This window comes from Salmo salar, chromosome 15 (genome assembly GCF_965601325.2).
Source record: "Salmo salar chromosome 15, fSalSal1, whole genome shotgun sequence".
In the NCBI taxonomy this organism is placed as follows: Eukaryota; Metazoa; Chordata; class Actinopteri; order Salmoniformes; family Salmonidae; genus Salmo; species Salmo salar.
This window is the reverse complement of record NC_138305.1, coordinates 114,360,564-114,376,915: the sequence shown is the minus strand read 5'-3', so window position 1 is coordinate 114,376,915 and position 16,352 is coordinate 114,360,564. Positions and strand designations below refer to the sequence as shown.

The 16,352-nt window shown below is 40.8% G+C and overlaps 1 protein-coding gene across 1 annotated transcript in view; it reads right to left on the bottom strand.

Moving 5' to 3' along the window:
- flna (filamin A, alpha (actin binding protein 280)) overlaps window positions 1-16,352 on the bottom strand; it is a 211,549-nt gene that overhangs the window by 173,250 nt on the left and 21,947 nt on the right. Inside the window, 4 exon segments of the mRNA XM_082962309.1 lie at window positions 672-834; window positions 2,673-2,750; window positions 8,945-9,063; window positions 9,405-9,552. Of these exon segments, the coding sequence (XP_082818435.1) occupies window positions 672-834; window positions 2,673-2,750; window positions 8,945-9,063; window positions 9,405-9,552 (508 nt within the window).

Here is a 16,352-nt window from a genome sequence, read left to right as displayed (position 1 = left end):
AGGGAGAGCCTTAGCACCTGGAGACAGGGAGAGCCTTAGCACCTGGAGACAGGGAGAGCCTTAGCACCTGGAGACAGGGAGAGCCTTAGCACCTGGAGACAGGGAGAGCCTTAGCACCTGGAGACAGGGAGAGCCTTAGCACCTGGAGACAGGGAGAGCCTTAGCACCTGGACACCTGGAGAGCCTTAGCACCTGGACACCTGGAGAGCCTTAGCACCATACTAATATATTGTATGTACATTCTTTTTTCTGAAAGAAGTGGGAAGGAAATGGACTGATGTGTATGAATCATGGTGTCTTTCCCTGCAATATATAATATACACTAAGTGTACAAAACATTAGGAACACCTTCCTAATATTAGTTGCACCCCCTTTTTCTCCCTCAATTTGTTGAGGAATGGACTTCATCTACATTGATTGAAGTGGATTTAATAAGTGACATCAAAAAAGGGATGATAGCTTTCACCTGGATTCACCTGGTCAGTCTATGTCATGGAAAGAACAGGTGTTCCTAATGTTTTGTACACTCAGTGTACACTCAATATATACACATAAACACACGTAACACACAAACCAGCCAAAAGCGATAAATATACAGTCATCCTTACTAACTGAGCTGCCAGAGAGGAAGGAAACTGCTCAGATTCAATGGCTGAGAAAACAGTTGGTACCTGCGGTGTAGACGTCAAAGTATGTTGTCTTATTGGGGATGTTTCCGGAAGGTTCTAGTCCAGGTCCCTGGGCTGTGGCTTTACTGCTGTCTCCCTGAGCCATCCCCACATCCACCTCATAAGGAGACTTATTGATGTGAAGCCCTGCAAACAGCACCGTCACCTAGTAAAACACAGAGTTACCAAACAACACCATCACCTGACAATAATACACAGCATGTCATATAGGACTTTGGGTTTAAGGGGGCAACCTAAGAACAACATTAGGGTTAGGTTAGGTTAGGATTAAGGGTTAAGGTTAGGGTAGGTCAGGAATAAGGGTTAAGGGTAGGGTAGGTCAGGTGAGGTTAGGAATCAGGGTTACTTTTAGGGTAGGTTAGGAATAAGAGTTAAGGTAGGTTAGGGTAGATTAAGAATAAGCGTTAAGGTAGGGAAGGAATAAGGGTTAAGGTTAGGTCAGGAATAAGGGTTAAGGTTAGGGTAGAGAATATTAGGTTAGGAATAAGGGTTAAGGTTATGTTAGGGTAGGGTAGGATAAGGGCTAAGGTTAGGGTAGGTTAGGTTAGGAATAAGGCTTGAGGTTAGGTCAGGAATAAGGGTTAAGGTTAGGGTAGGTTACATTAGGAATAAGGATTAAAGTTAGGGTAGGGTATATTAGGTTAGGAATAAGGGTTAAGGTTAGGGTAGGGTAGGTTAAGTTAGGAATAAGGTTTAAAGTTAGGGTAGGGTGAATTAGGTTAGGAATAAGGCTTAGGTTAGGAATAAGGGTTAAGGTTAGGGTAGAGTCATTTAGGAATAAGTGTTAAGGTTAGGGTAGGTTAGGAATAAGCATTAAGGTTAGGAATAAGGGTTAACGTTAGGGTAGGTTAGGGATAAGGGTTAAGGTTAGGGTAGGTTAGGAATAAGGGCTAAGGTTAGGGTAGGGTAGGTTAAGTTAGGAATAAGGTTTAAAGTTAGGGTAGGGTGAATTAGGTTAGGAATAAGGCTTAGGTTAGGAATAAGGGTTAAGGTTAGTGTAGGGTAGGTTAGGAATAAGGCTTGAGGTTAGGTCAGGAATAAGGGTTAAGGTTAGTGTAGGGTAGGTTACGTTCGGAATAAGGTTTAAAGTTAGGGTAGGGTTAATTAGGTTAGGAATAAGGCTTAGGGTTAGGTCAGGAGTAAGGGTTAAGGTTAGGGTAGGGTAGGAATAAGGGCTAAGGTTAGGTATGTTTAGGTCGGTTAGGAATAAGGTTTAAGGTTACATTAGGTTAATTTAGGTTAGGAATAAGGTTTAAGGTTAGAGTAGGTTAAGTTAGGAGTAAGGGTTAAGGTTTGGGTTGATTAGGTTAGGAATAAGGGTTACGGTTAGGGTAGGGTAGATTAGGAACATAGGTTAAGGTTAAAGTAGGTTAGGAGTAAGGGATAAGGTTTGGGTAGGTTAGGAATAAGGGGTTAGTTAGGGTAGGTTAGGTTAGGAATAAGGTTTAAGGTTAGGGTAGAAATAAGGGTTAAGGTTAGGTTAGGGTAGAATAGGAATAAGGGTTAAGGTTAGAGTAGGGTATATTAGGTTAGGAATAAGGGTTAAGGTTAGGGTAGAGTCATTTAGGAATAAGGGTTAAGGTTAGAGTAGGGTATATTAGGTTAGGAATAAGGGTTAAGATAGGTTAGGATAAGAATAAGGGTTAAGGTTAGGGTAGGTTAGGAATAAGGGTTAAGGTTAGAGTAGGGTATATTAGGTTAGGAATAAGGGTTAAGGTTAGGGTAGGTTAGGAATAAGGGCTAAGGTTAGGGTAGAGTCATTTAGGAATAAGTGTTAAGGTTAGGGTAGGTTAGGAATAAGCATTAAGGTTAGGAATAAGGGTTAAGGTTAGGGTAGGTTAGGGATAAGGGTTAAGGTTAGGGTAGGTTAGGTTAGGTTCGGAATAAGGGTTAATGTTAGGGTAGGTTCGGAATAAGGGTTAAGGTTAGGATAGGTTAGGAATAAAGGTTAAGGTTAGGTTAAGGATAGAATAGAAAGTGTACCTTGTGCATCCCAGTGACCTTAGGTATGTAGAAGACAGAGTAGGTTTGGTTCGTGTCATTGTTGGCTGTCACTTTGGCCTGATAGGAGGATACATAGAGAGAATTAGAGTTGGATACATGTAGATAAACTTGAATTTTTCGCAAGGACTTATACGGGATACTAACCTCAACATTAAAACCTTCAATCCAAATGAAAATTCCAGACCTAAAACCTTAATTTTGGACAAAATTACCTGAATGGACTACTACTACCAAGGACTATCAAGAAAAAACTTCTACCAAACCAAGACATGCAGAAGAAACACAGTGGAACCCGGAAATACCATCCAACACAAATGTTCAGTCTGAACCTACTTCTGAAGCCGACAAGTAAAAGACAATAGTCTGTAGGTAATTTTGTGTAATTTTTGCATGAGGTTGTAAGTAACAAGAACATTTCCCAGGATATAGACATATCTGATATTGGCAGAAAGCTTAAATTCTTGTTAATCTAACTGCACTGTCTGATTTCCAGTAAATATTAGAGTGAAAGAATATCATGCTATTGTTTGAGGAGAGTGCACAATTTTGAACATAAAAAGTTATTAATAACCAAATTAGGCACATTTGGGTAGTCTTGATACAACATTTTGAACAGAAATGCAATGGTTCATTGAATCAGCCTAAAACGTTGCACATACACATCTGCCATCTAGTGGCCAAAATGTATATTGCACCTGGGCTGGGATAATACATTATGGCCTTTCTCTTGAATTTCAAAGATGGTACAAAAAAAAAAAAAAGAACTGTTGTTTTTTTTATTTGTATTATCTTTTACCAGATCTATTGTGTTACATTCTCCTACATTCCTTTCACATTTCCACAAACTTCAAAGTGTTTCCTTTCAAATGGTACCAAGAATATACATATCCTTGCTTCAGGGCCTGAGCTACAGGCAGTTAGATTTAGGTATGTCATTTCAGGCGAAAATTGGAAAAAGGGGCGGATCCTTAAGTTTATTTTAAATAAGGCTACTAAGCTACCAAGCTGCTAGGACAGAACAGAACTGGCTGCAATTAGCACTGAAGTGTGAAGTGAGAGACGGCAGGAGAGTTTCACAGCCACCCCGTCCCACCCAAATGCAGCGGCCTTTAAATCCCCCATGGCTTATCCCTGTGGAGAACTCATTACAATACAGTACCCCATGGATAAGGATCGGCGTTCTGTCAACAGGACAGGTGTAAATCGTGCAGCACGTTGTGTCAAGGCCGCAGATTTTAGAGTAACAACAAATGTCGGTACATAGAAGTTTCTTACATCGGCTGAAAGCTTAAATTCTTGTTAATATAACTGCACTGTCCAATTTACATTAGCTATTACTGTGGAAAAAATGCTATGTTATTGTTTAAGGAGAGCTCCTAACAAAACACTTTTTTCAACGCAATAGGTTTGATATATTCACCTGTGAAGGTGAAATGTGTACTTACATTCTGAAATCTTGCTCTGATTTATCATCCAAAGGGTCCCAGAGATAACATGAAGTGTCATGTTGTTAGACAAAATCCTTTTTCATATCCTAAAAAGGTCCATATAGCACACACGATTGATTTTGTATTTCCACTCGTTCAATTTGCAAACAAAAGAATCTGTGAAAATCTCACCCTAAGCGTTGTTTGAACGAGTCAAATCACATTCGTATGTATTCCTCAGAGATCCTAGAAGGTAACAAGACTTCACTATTTCATTATGGATGTAGTATATCCTATAGGACACCATATTTGTCAGAGAGCAACGCCTTAATGGCACGCCGATGACGCGGGCGGCCCATCACTTGAACAACTATCTTTGTCAAATAAGCACGAATAAGGGCCAAACAAAGCTAGCTAGCTAGCCAATGAGCTAAGGCTTTACGGGAGTATCTGGAAACCATATATGTGTCGTAAAATGTAGCTTCTAATCTTGTACAACAGCATGCCTTTTCATTTTGGACAAAAATTATAAGGATATTGCAAATGGGTTTTGCAAGTGTTGAACTTATAATATGACTACTAATACTTGGAAAGCTAAATCAAAGTCAAAGTATACAGATTTGACGATATTCTTGTAGAAAAATGGAATATGAATGCGAATGTCTTCTTCATGATTTGCCCAAATGTACCTGGGGACTTTACACTAAAAGTCTTGTTGTTCACAAATTTTTCAGGTTATCCATCTGAAACTTCGCACATACAGTCGTGGCGAAATGTTTTGAGAATGACACAAATATACATTTTCACAAAGTCTGCTGCCTCAGTTTGTATGATGGCAATTTTAATATACTCCAGAATGTTATGAAGAGTGATCAGATGAATTTCAATTTATTGCAAAGTCCCTCTTTGCCATGCAAATTAACTGAATCCCCCCAAAACATTTCCACTGCATTTCAGCACTGCCACAAAAGCACCAGCCGACATCATGTCAGTGATTCTCTCGTTAACACAGGTGTGTGTTGACGAGGACAAGGCTGGAGATCACTCTGTCATGCTGATTGAGTTTGAATAACAGACTGGAAGCTTCAAAAGGAGGTTGGTGCTTGGAATCATTGTTCTTCCTCTGTCAACCATGATTACCTGCAAGGAAACACGTGCCGTCGTCATTGCTTTGCACAAAAAGGGCTTCACAGGCAAGGATATTGCTGCCAGTAAGATTGCACCTAAATCAAACATTTATCGGATCATCAAGAACTTCAAGGAGAGCGGTTCAATTGTTGTGAAGAAGGCTTCAGAGCGCCCAAGAAAGTCCAGCAAGGGCCAGGACCATCTCCTAAAGTTGATTCAGCTGCGGGATCGGGGCACCACCAGTACAGAGCTTGCTCAGGAATGGCAGCAGGCAGGTGTGAGTGCATCTGCACGCACAGTGAGCCAAAGACTTTTGGAGGATGGCCTGGTGTCAAGAAGGGCAGCAAAGAAGCCACTTCTCTCCAGGAAAAACATCAGGGAAAGACTGATATTCTGCAAAAGGTACAGGGATTGGACTGCTGAGGACTGGGGTAAAGTTATTTTCTCTGATGAATACCCTTTCCGATTGTTTGGGGCATCCAGAAAAAAGCTTGTCCAGAGAAGACAAGGTGAGCGCTACCATCAGTCCTGTGTCATGCCAACAGTAAAGCATCCTGAGACCATTCATGTGTGGGGTTGCTTCTCAGCCAAGGGAGTGGGCTCACTCACAATTTTGCCTAAGAACACAGCCATGAATAAAGAATGGTACCAACACATCCTCTGAGAGCAACTTCTCCCAACCATCCAGGGACAGTTTGGTGACGAACAATGCCTTTTCCAGCATGATGGAGCACCTTGCCATAAGGCAAAAGTGTTAACTAAGTGGCTCGGGGAACAAAACATCGATATTTTGGGTCCATGGCCAGGAAACTCCCCATACCTTAATCCCATTGAGAACTTGTGGTCAATCCTCAAGAGGCGGGTAGACAAACAAAAACCCACAAATTCTGACAAACTCCAAGCAAGAATGGGCTGCCATCAGTCAGGATGTGGCCCAGAAGTTAATTGACAGCATGCCAGGGCGGATTGCAGAGGTCTTGAAAAAGAAGGGTCAACACTGCAAATATTGACTCTTTGCATCAACTTCATGTAATTGTCAATAAAAGCCTTTGACACTTATGAAATGCTTGTTATACTCACAGACACCATTCAAACAGTTTTAGAAACTTTAGGGTGTTTTCTATCCAAATCAAACAATTATATGCATATTCTAGTTACTGGGCAGGAGTAGTAACCAGATTAAATCGGGTACGTTTTTTATCCGGCCGTGCAAATACTGCCCCCTATACCCAACAGGTTAAAATGGTGTAAAATAGTCATATGTTTGAGAAATTGAAGTAATAGCATTTCTAAGGTATTTGAATATCGCGCCACTCGATTCCACTGGCTGTTGACTAGGTGGGACGATTTCGTCCCACATACCCTAGAGAGGTTAACTGCCTTGTTCAGGGGCAGAACACATTTGTACCTTGTCAGCTCAGGGATTTGAACTTGCAACCTTTCAGTTATTAGTCCAACGCTCTAACCACTAGGCTACGCTGCCGCATTATCATTCACAGCAGACTCTTACATTTCCTAATTGAAAAACAATGTACTGAGCAAATGTCAAATTGTCTTTTTACCAAATTACCGAATGACAGACCACATATTCACCCTGCACACCGTAATTGACAAACAAACAAACCTAAAAAAAGGTAAAGATTGACTCAATTTGGCATAAGGGTGAAAGGTGAAAAATACAAGGTGAAAAATAGACAAGGTGAAAAATATTCACCTTGATGGAAATGGTGTTGGGGAAAAAACATATGACATTATAAAATCCATATACACAAACAAAAAACACACATTTCTTTCCACAGGGCCGTGGGGAATGACAAGGATGCAGCTTAAGCCCCACTTTCTTCAACATATAGTACACCTTAGTATGTAATGATATGTTACCTGTAGTATACAGTTGAAGTCGGAAGTTTAAATACACCTCAGCCAAATACATTTCAACTCGGTTTTCACAATTCCTGACATTTAATCCGAGTAAAAATGATCTTTCTTAGATCAGTTAGGATCACCAATTTATTTTAAGAATGTGAAATGTCTGAATAATAGTAGAGAGAATTATTTATTTCAGCTTTTATTTCTTTCATCACATTCCCAGTGGGTCAGAAGTTTACATACACTCAATTAGTATTTGGTAGCAATGCCTTTAAATTGTTTAACTTGGGTCAAACGTTTTGGGTAACCTTCCACAAGCTTCCCACAATAAGTTGGGTGAATTTTGGCCCATTCCTCCTGACAGAGCTGGTGTAACTGAGTCAGGTTTGTAGGCCTCCTTGCTCACACACACTTTTTCAGTTCTGCCCACACATTTTCTACAGGATTTGAGGTCAGGGCTTTGTGATGGCCACTCCAATACCTTGACTTTGTTGTCCTTAAGTCATTTTACCACAACTTTGAAAATATGCTTGGGGTCATTGTCCCTTTTTCCTCCAAACATAACGATGGTCATTATGGCCAAACTGTTGTATTTGTGTTTCATCAGACCAGAGGACATTTCTCCAAAAAGTGCAATCTTTGTCCCCATGTGCAGTTGCAAACCGTAGTCTGGCTTTTTTATGGCGGTTTTGGAGCAGTGGCTTCTCCCTTGCTGAGTGGCCTTTCAGGTTATGTCGATATAGGACTCGTTTTACTGTGGTTATCGATACTTTTGTACCTGTTTCCTCCAGCATCTTCACAAGGTCATTTGCTGTTGTTCTGGGATTGATTTGCACTTTTGGCACCAAAGTACGTTCATCTCTAGGAGACAGAACGCGTCTCCTTCCTGAGCGGTATGACGGCTGCGTGGTCCCATGGTGTTTATACTTGCGTACTATTGTTTGTACAGGTGAACGTGGAACCTTCAGGCTTTTGGAAATTGCTCCCAAGGATGAACCAGACTTGTGGAGGTCTACAATATTTTTTCTGAGGTCTTGGCTGAATTCTTTTGATTTTCAATGAGGTAGAAACTGAGCTGCACTTCCTAACCTCCTGCCAAATGTATGACCATATTAGAGACACATATTTCCCTCATATTACACAGATCCACAAAAAATGTGAAAACAAACCCAATTGTGATGGACTCCCATATCTACTGGGTGAAATACCACAGTGTTCCATCACAGCAGCAAGAATTGTGACCTGTTGCCACAAGAAAAGGTCAACCAGTGAAGAACAAACAAACACCATTGTAAATACAACCTATATTTATATTTATTTATTTTCCCTTTTGTACAATAACTACTTGTACCTCATTACAACACTCTATATAGACAAAATATGACATTTGAAATTTCTTTATTCTTTTTGGAACTTCTGTAAGTGTAATGTTTACTTTTTATTGTTTATTTCATTTTTGTTTATTATGTACTTCACTTGCTTTGGCAATGTTAACATATGTTTTCCATGACAATAAAGCCCTTGAATTGAATTGAGACAGCGATGTCACACAGAGATACAGAGAGAGAGAGATCACACAGCGATAGAGACAGAGATGATACAGAGAGACAGAGATGACACACAGAGATACAGAGAGAGAGAGAGATATCACACAGCGATAGAGACAGAGATGATACAGAGAGACAGAGATGACACACAGAGATACAGAGAGAGAGAGATATCACACAGCGATAGAGACAGAGATGATACAGAGAGACAGAGATGACACACAGAGAGAACAGAAAGACAATATGTTTATGCGGTGTGTGTGTGTGCGCGAGTGTATACCTCCTCTCTGTGTCCGGCAGGGTCCTCTACATGCACTAGGACCTCTCCCATCCCAGCACTGATTGTCTCCACTGTAAACACCGCCTTCTTCATCACAACGTTACCTACTGGCTCGATACCTGGAGAAAGAGAGAGAGGGAGAGAGAGAGAGATTGAGAGAATCAAAGCGACATTGTGATGGGTTATTGCACACTTATATTTTTATATGGTGGTGGTAGTAGTGGGTGGGTGGTGGGGCGGCAGGTAGCCTAGCGGTTAGAGCGTTGGGCCAGGAACCAAGAAGTCGCAGGTTCGAAAACCTGATCAGACAAGGTGAAAAATACTCCGTTGTGCCCTTGAGCAAGGCATTTAACCCTAAATTGCTCCAAGGGCGTCGTACTACTATGACTGACCTTGTAAAAAAAACACCTGTCTGGTGTATGTGACAAATAAAACATATATTTGATGATGAACGGTGTACCTGGTCCATATGCGCAGGCATTCTTGGGGTCGAGTCCGGGACAAAGGGGTGCGCCAGGTTTCAGTTTGGACTTGGGGAACTGGGACAGGTATGTCATCACGGAATGTTCATCTACATTGGGGTCAACGATTTCCTCTGGGGTTATCACCTAGGAAACCAGACCGGACACAATGTTTAGACACACACACACACCTGCAGAGGGTAGCAGGATCTGATTTTAAAACAATCCTGACCCCAACCCTACCAGACAGTCACCAGACAGTTACCAGACAGTTACCAGACAGTCATCTCCTCAGTCCACCACAACCCTACCAGACAGGGTACAGGTGACTGTCTGGTGTTTGTCTGGTAGGGTTGTGGTGGCCTGAGGAGATGACTGTCTGGTGTTTGTCTGGTAGGGGTGGTGTGGGGTGCGCGGGGCTGGGGGTGGGGCCTGGGGTGAGGGGGGGAGGGGGGGGAGATGAATAAGAGATAATGAGTGGGCTGGACATGATAAGTGATGAGTTCTGATTGGTCTGCCATTTAGTACGCTTCTGTCTATTGGAACTGGTCAGTATGGGTAGGTAATCCTTTCTAATGCAGCTTTTTATATATATATATATATCGCGTAGTAGAACTGCATAAGTGTTGCTCTCCACTTTCTGGAGGACCAAGTTTTGAAGTCAATGGAATTAGAGTACGATAGCTAAGGAGATGGCGAAAACACCAGTCTGGATTACATCTTCAAACTAAAGGGCAACCATGGCATCCGTGACAGAGAGGGAGAAGCGTCCATCCATGTATTCGGGTAAGATAGTCTAGCTAGCTACATTTCTGGATATTACTCATTTCTAATTTAGTCGGAAAGTCATTTTTCATTTCAAGTTCAAGTGTACTGTTAGCTAGCTAATATTATGTGTATGATCTGTGTAGTAATGTTATTTGTATCTCAGAGTCATTTGCTTTGCTAGTTATAGCCTAATGTTAGCTAGCTACATTTCTGGATATTACTCATTTCTAATTTAGTCAGAAAGTCATTTTTCATTTCAAGTTAAAGTGTACTGTTAGCTAGCTAATGTTAGCTGACTGGCTCGCTAGCTAATATTATGTGTATGATCTGTGTAGTAATGTTATTTGTATCTCAGAGTCATTTGCTTTGCTAGTTATAGCCTAATGTTAGCTAGCTACATTTCTGGATATTACTCATTTCTAATTTAGTCGGAAAGTCATTTTTCATTTCAAGTTCAAGTGTACTGTTAGCTAGCTAATATTATGTGTATGATCTGTGTAGTAATGTTATTTGTATCTCAGAGTCATTTGCTTTGCTAGTTATAGCCTAATGTTAGCTAGCTACATGGTTAGGAACATGGTTGTAGATTCATGCAGGACGTCATACATTTGGATTATGGTTCATTGTTTAGCTACGTGTCTTAACAAAATACTCCACTATGCAAGTAACCATTTCAATGGAATGTTCTTGATGTCACTGCGACAACTGTTGATAGACGAAGCTGGTAAATTCGCTCTGGCTATTTACTCTGATTTCAGACCACACTCGTCTGAGTGTGCCGGAATGCAGAACAACTGACGAATTTACCAACGCTCAAATGCTGACACTACACATCCAAGTATATATAAACAAATTAGGAAAGACAAGCGTTGTAATTTTGAATTCCGTAAAGTGAGTGTGGAAGAGGTGAAAATATTATTGTTGTCTATCAACAATGACAAGCCACCGGGGTCTGACAGCTTGGATAGAAAATTACTGAGGATAATAGTGGACAATATTGCCACTCCTATCTGCCATATTTTCAGTTTAAGCCTACTAGAAAGTGTGTGCCCCCAAGTCTGGAGGGAAGCAAAAGTCATTCTGCTACCTCAGAATAGTAAAGCCCCCTTTATTTATTGGCTCAAATAGCCGACCAATCAGCCTGTTACCAACCCTTAGTAAACTTCTGGAAAAAATAGTGTTTGACCAGATACAGAGCTGTTTTACAGTAAACAAATTGACAACAGACTTTCAGCTTATAGGGAAGGACATTCAACAAGCACAGCACATATACAAATGACTGATGATTGGCTGAGAGAAATTGATGAAAAAAAGATTAGTGGGGATTAGTTTTGTTAGACTTCAGTTTGGCTTGTGACATTATCGATCATAGTTGCTGGAAAAACTGATGTGTCGTAGCTTTACACCACCTTCTATATTGTGGATAAAGAGTTACCTGTCTAACAGAACACAGAGGGTGTAATGGAAGCCTCTTTAATGGAAGCCTCTTCAACATAATCCAGGTAGAATTGGGAATTCCCCAGGGCAGATATTTAGGCCCCTTACTTTTTCAATCTTTACTAATGACATGCCACTGACTTTGATTAAAGCACGTGTGTCTATGTACAGTTGAAATCGGAAGTTTACATACACTTAGGTTGGAGTCATTAAAACTCATTTTTCAACCACTCCACAAATGTCTTGTTAACAAACTATAGTTTCGGCAAGTTCGTTAGGACATCTACTTTGTGCAGAACACCAATCATTTTTCCAACAATTGTTTACAGACAGATTATTTCACTGTATCACAATTCCAGTGGGTCAGAAGTTTACATACACTAAGTTGACTGTGCCTTTAAAACAGCTTGGAAAATTCAAGACAATTATGTCATGGCTTTAGAAGCTTCTGATAGGCTAATTGACATCATTTGAGTCAATTGGAGGTGTACCTGTCGATGTATTTCAAGCCCTACCTTCATACTCAGTGCCTCTTTGCTTGACATCATGGGAAAATCAAAAGAAATCCGCCAAGACCTCAGAAAAAAATGATAGACCTCCACAAGTCTGGTTCATCCATGGGAGCAATTTCCAAACGCCTGAAGGGACGACGTTCATCTGTACAAACAATAGTATGCCTGTATAAATACCATGGGACCACGCAGCCATCATACCGCTCAGGAAGGAGACGCGTTCTGTCTCCTAGAGATGAATGTACTTTGGTGTTAAAAGTGCAAATCAATCCCAGAACAACAGCAAAGGACTTTGTGCACATGCTGGAGTATCTATATCCACAGGAAAACAAGTCCTATATCGACATAACCTGAAAGGCCGCTCAGCAAGGAAGAAGCCCCTGCTCCAAAACCGTCATAAAAAAGCCTTCGGTTTGCAACTGCACATGGGGACAAATATTGTACTTTTTGGAGAAATATCCTCTGGTCTGATGAAACAAAAATAGAACAGTTTGACCATAATGACCATCGTTATGTTTGCAGGAAAAAGGGGGAAGCTTGCAAGCCGAAGAACACCATCCTAACCGTGAAGAACGGGGGTTGCAGCATCATGTTGTAGGGGTGCTTTGCTGCAGGAGGGACTGGTGCACTTCTCAAAATAGATGGCATCATGAGGCAGGAAAATGATGTGGATATATTGAAGCAACATCTCAAGACATCAGTCAGGAAGTTAAAGCTTGGACGCAAATGGGTCTTCCAAATGGACAATGACCTCAAGCATACTTCCAAAGTTGTGTCAAAATGGCTTAAGGACAACAAAGTCAAGGTATTGGAGTGGCCATCACAAAGCCCTGGCCTCAATCCTATAGAAAATGTGTGGGCAGAACTGAAAAAGTATGTGCGAGCAAGGAGGCCAACAAACCTGACTCAGTTACACCAGCTCTGTCAGGAGGAATGGGCCAAAATTCACCCAACTTATTGTGGGAAGCTTGTGGAAGGCTATCCGAAACGTTTGACCCAAGTTAAACAATGTAAAGGCAATGCTACCAAATACTAATTGAGTGTTTGTAAACTTCTGACCCACTGGGAATGTGATGAAAGAAATAAAAGCTGAAATAAATCATTCTCTCTACTATTATTCTGACATTTCACATTCTTAAAATAAAGTGGTGATCCTAACTGACCTAAGACAGGGACGTTTTACTAGGATTAAATGTCAGGAATTGTGAAAAACTGAGTTTAAATGTATTTGGCTAAGGTGTACGTAAACTTCCCACTTCAACTGTATGTGTCATGGTTGTCGTACTGTAGAGAAGACCAAGGCGCAGCGGGTTGCGTGCTCAACATCATCATTTATTAAATAATGAGAACACGGAAAAACAAGAAAATAACGAAGGACAAACCGACAGTTCTATAGATACTTACAGCAGTGCAAAATAAAACAACCCACAACCCCAAGAGAAAAACACACACCTAATATATGACTCCCAATCAGGAACAACGATATCCAGCTGTTCCTGATCGGGAGTCACACAGACTAACACAGAAACAGAACAACTAGAAACTACATACAACACACAACTTCTGCCACGTCCTGACCAAATACTAAACAACTACTCCCTCTGCTGGTCAGGACGTGACAGTATGTGGATGACTCAACACAATACGCATCAGCTACTGCAGTGACTGAAATGTCTGCAACACTTAACCTGTTGGGGATAGGGGGCAGTATTTGCACGGCCGGATAAAAAACGTACCCGATTTAATCTGGTTACTACTCCTGCCCAGTAACTAGAATATGCATATAATTGTTTGATTTGCATAGAAAACACCCTAAAGTTTCTAAAACTGTTTGAATGGTGTCTGTGAGTATAACAGAACTCATATGGCAGGCAAAAACCTGAGAAGATTCTGTACAGGAAGTGCCCTCTCTGACCATTCCTTGAGCTTCTTGACTCTGTTTATTGAAGACTGAGGACCTTTGCTGTAAAGTGACACTTCCTACGGCTCCCATAGGCTCTCAGAAGGCGGGAAAAAGCTGAATGATGTAATTCCAGCCCCAGGCTGAAACACATTAGCGCTTTTGGCAAGTGCTCTATCATAGGACAATGGGCTGAGGCGCGTGCACGAGTCGACCCCATGTTTTTATTTTCTTTCGTCTTTGAACCTAAACACAGATTCCCGGTCGGAATATTATCGCTTTTTTACGAGAAAAATGGCATAAAAATTGATTTTAAACAGCGGTTGACATGCTTCGAAGTACGGTAATGGAATATTTAGAATTTTTTTGTCACGAAATGCGTCGTGCGCGTCACCCTTCTTTACCATTCGGATAGTATCTTGAACGCATGAACAAAACAGAGGATATTTGAACATAACTATGGATTATTTTGAACCAAACCAACATTTGTTATTGAAGTAGAAGTCCTGGGAGTGCATTCTGACGAAGACAGCAAAGGTAATAACATTTTTCTTATAGTAAATCTGATTTTGGTGAGTGCTAAACTTGGTGGGAGTCTAAATAGCTAGCCCTGGGATGCCGGGCTATCTACTGAGAATATTGCAAAATGTGCTTTCACCGAAAAGCTATTTTAAAATCGGACATAGCGAGTGCATAGAGGAGTTCTGTATCTATAATTCTTAAAATAATTGTTATGTTTTTTGTGAACGTTTATCGTGAGTAATTTAGTAAATTCACCGGAAGTTTGCGGGGGGTATGCTAGTTCTGAACGTCACATGCTAATGTAAAAAAAGCTGGTTTTTGATATAAATATGAACTTGATTGAACAAAACATGCATGTATTGTATAACATAATGTCCTAGGGTTGTCATCTGATGAAGATCATCAAAGGTTAGTGCTGCATTTAGCTGTGGTTTGGGTTTATGTGACATTACATGCTAGCTTGAAAAATGGGTGTCTGATTATTTCTGGCTGGGTACTTTGCTGACATAATCTAATGTTTTGCTTTCGTTGTAAAGCCTTTTTGAAATCGGACAGTGTGGTTAGATTAACGAGAGTCTTGTCTTTAAAATGGTGTAAAATAGTCATATGTTTGAGAAATTGAAGTAATAGCATTTCTAAGGTATTTGAATAACGCGCCACGGGATTCAACTGGCTGTTGAGTAGGTGGGACGATTTCGTCCCGCCGACCCTAGAGAGGTTAACAAAGAGCTGCAGTTAGTTTCAGAATAGGTGGCAAGGAATACGTTAGTCCTAAATATTTCCAAAACTAAAATAATTGTATTTGGGACAAATCATTCACTAAACCCTAAACCTCAACTAAATATTGTAATGAATAATGTAGAATTTGAGCAAGTTGAGGAGACTGAACTGCTTGGAGTAACCCGGGATTGTAAACTGCCATGGTCAAAACATAAATGCTTTTGAACATTTAGAAAAGGCAAATAGCCGGGTGAAAATTGTATTAATTTAACACCATCCAACTGGTGGATAAGCTGGTGAATTTGGGTGTCAACTCTCTACTGATCAAGTGGATAAATAGTTTCCTTGTGAACCGTACTCAACAAGTGAAGTTTAACTCCGCCATCTCTACATTTAGAATGGTGAATATGGGAGCCCCTCAAGGTTGCGTACTTTCACCAATACTGTACACAAAACGATTGTCAAGCCTCTGCCGCAGCCCACACATTTTTTAAATTTGCAGGTGACATAGCTGTTGTGGGTTTCCTTCACCCACACCAAGCCTCTCCTCAAGGTTTTGACAGAGAAACGGCAACATTCGTCCAGTGGTGTGCAGATTAATCTCTTGAAATAAATGTTAAGAAAACAAAAGAGATGGAACAAAACACCACCACCCCCTACAAAGATCAATGGGGAATCACTCGATAGATATAAGTACCTGGGAATCGAAATAGACAAACTGAAATGACTGTGCATTTGCAAAGATAAAGAAATTGCAAAAGATCATGTTTTTACGCAAACTGAACCATTTTAATGCCGACGGTTATATCTGACAAATATTCTATAAGTCTGTCCTGCAGAGTGCTGTCCTTTGGTCTTATATGCGTGTTCGTAAACATGACCAAGTCAAGCTTCAGCGATTGATTAAGACGGGGGGAAGGATAATTGGTATAGATCAAGAATCAGCCACCAACCTGTACACAAAACTCATCCTCCTAAAACTTGAAAGCATTTTACAGGACAGTACTCAGGACAGTACTCACTCAAAATTCAGTCACAGCAGCAGCCAGACAAGGGGAAAGAGACTCCTTCCAAAGAAAATGAAAACA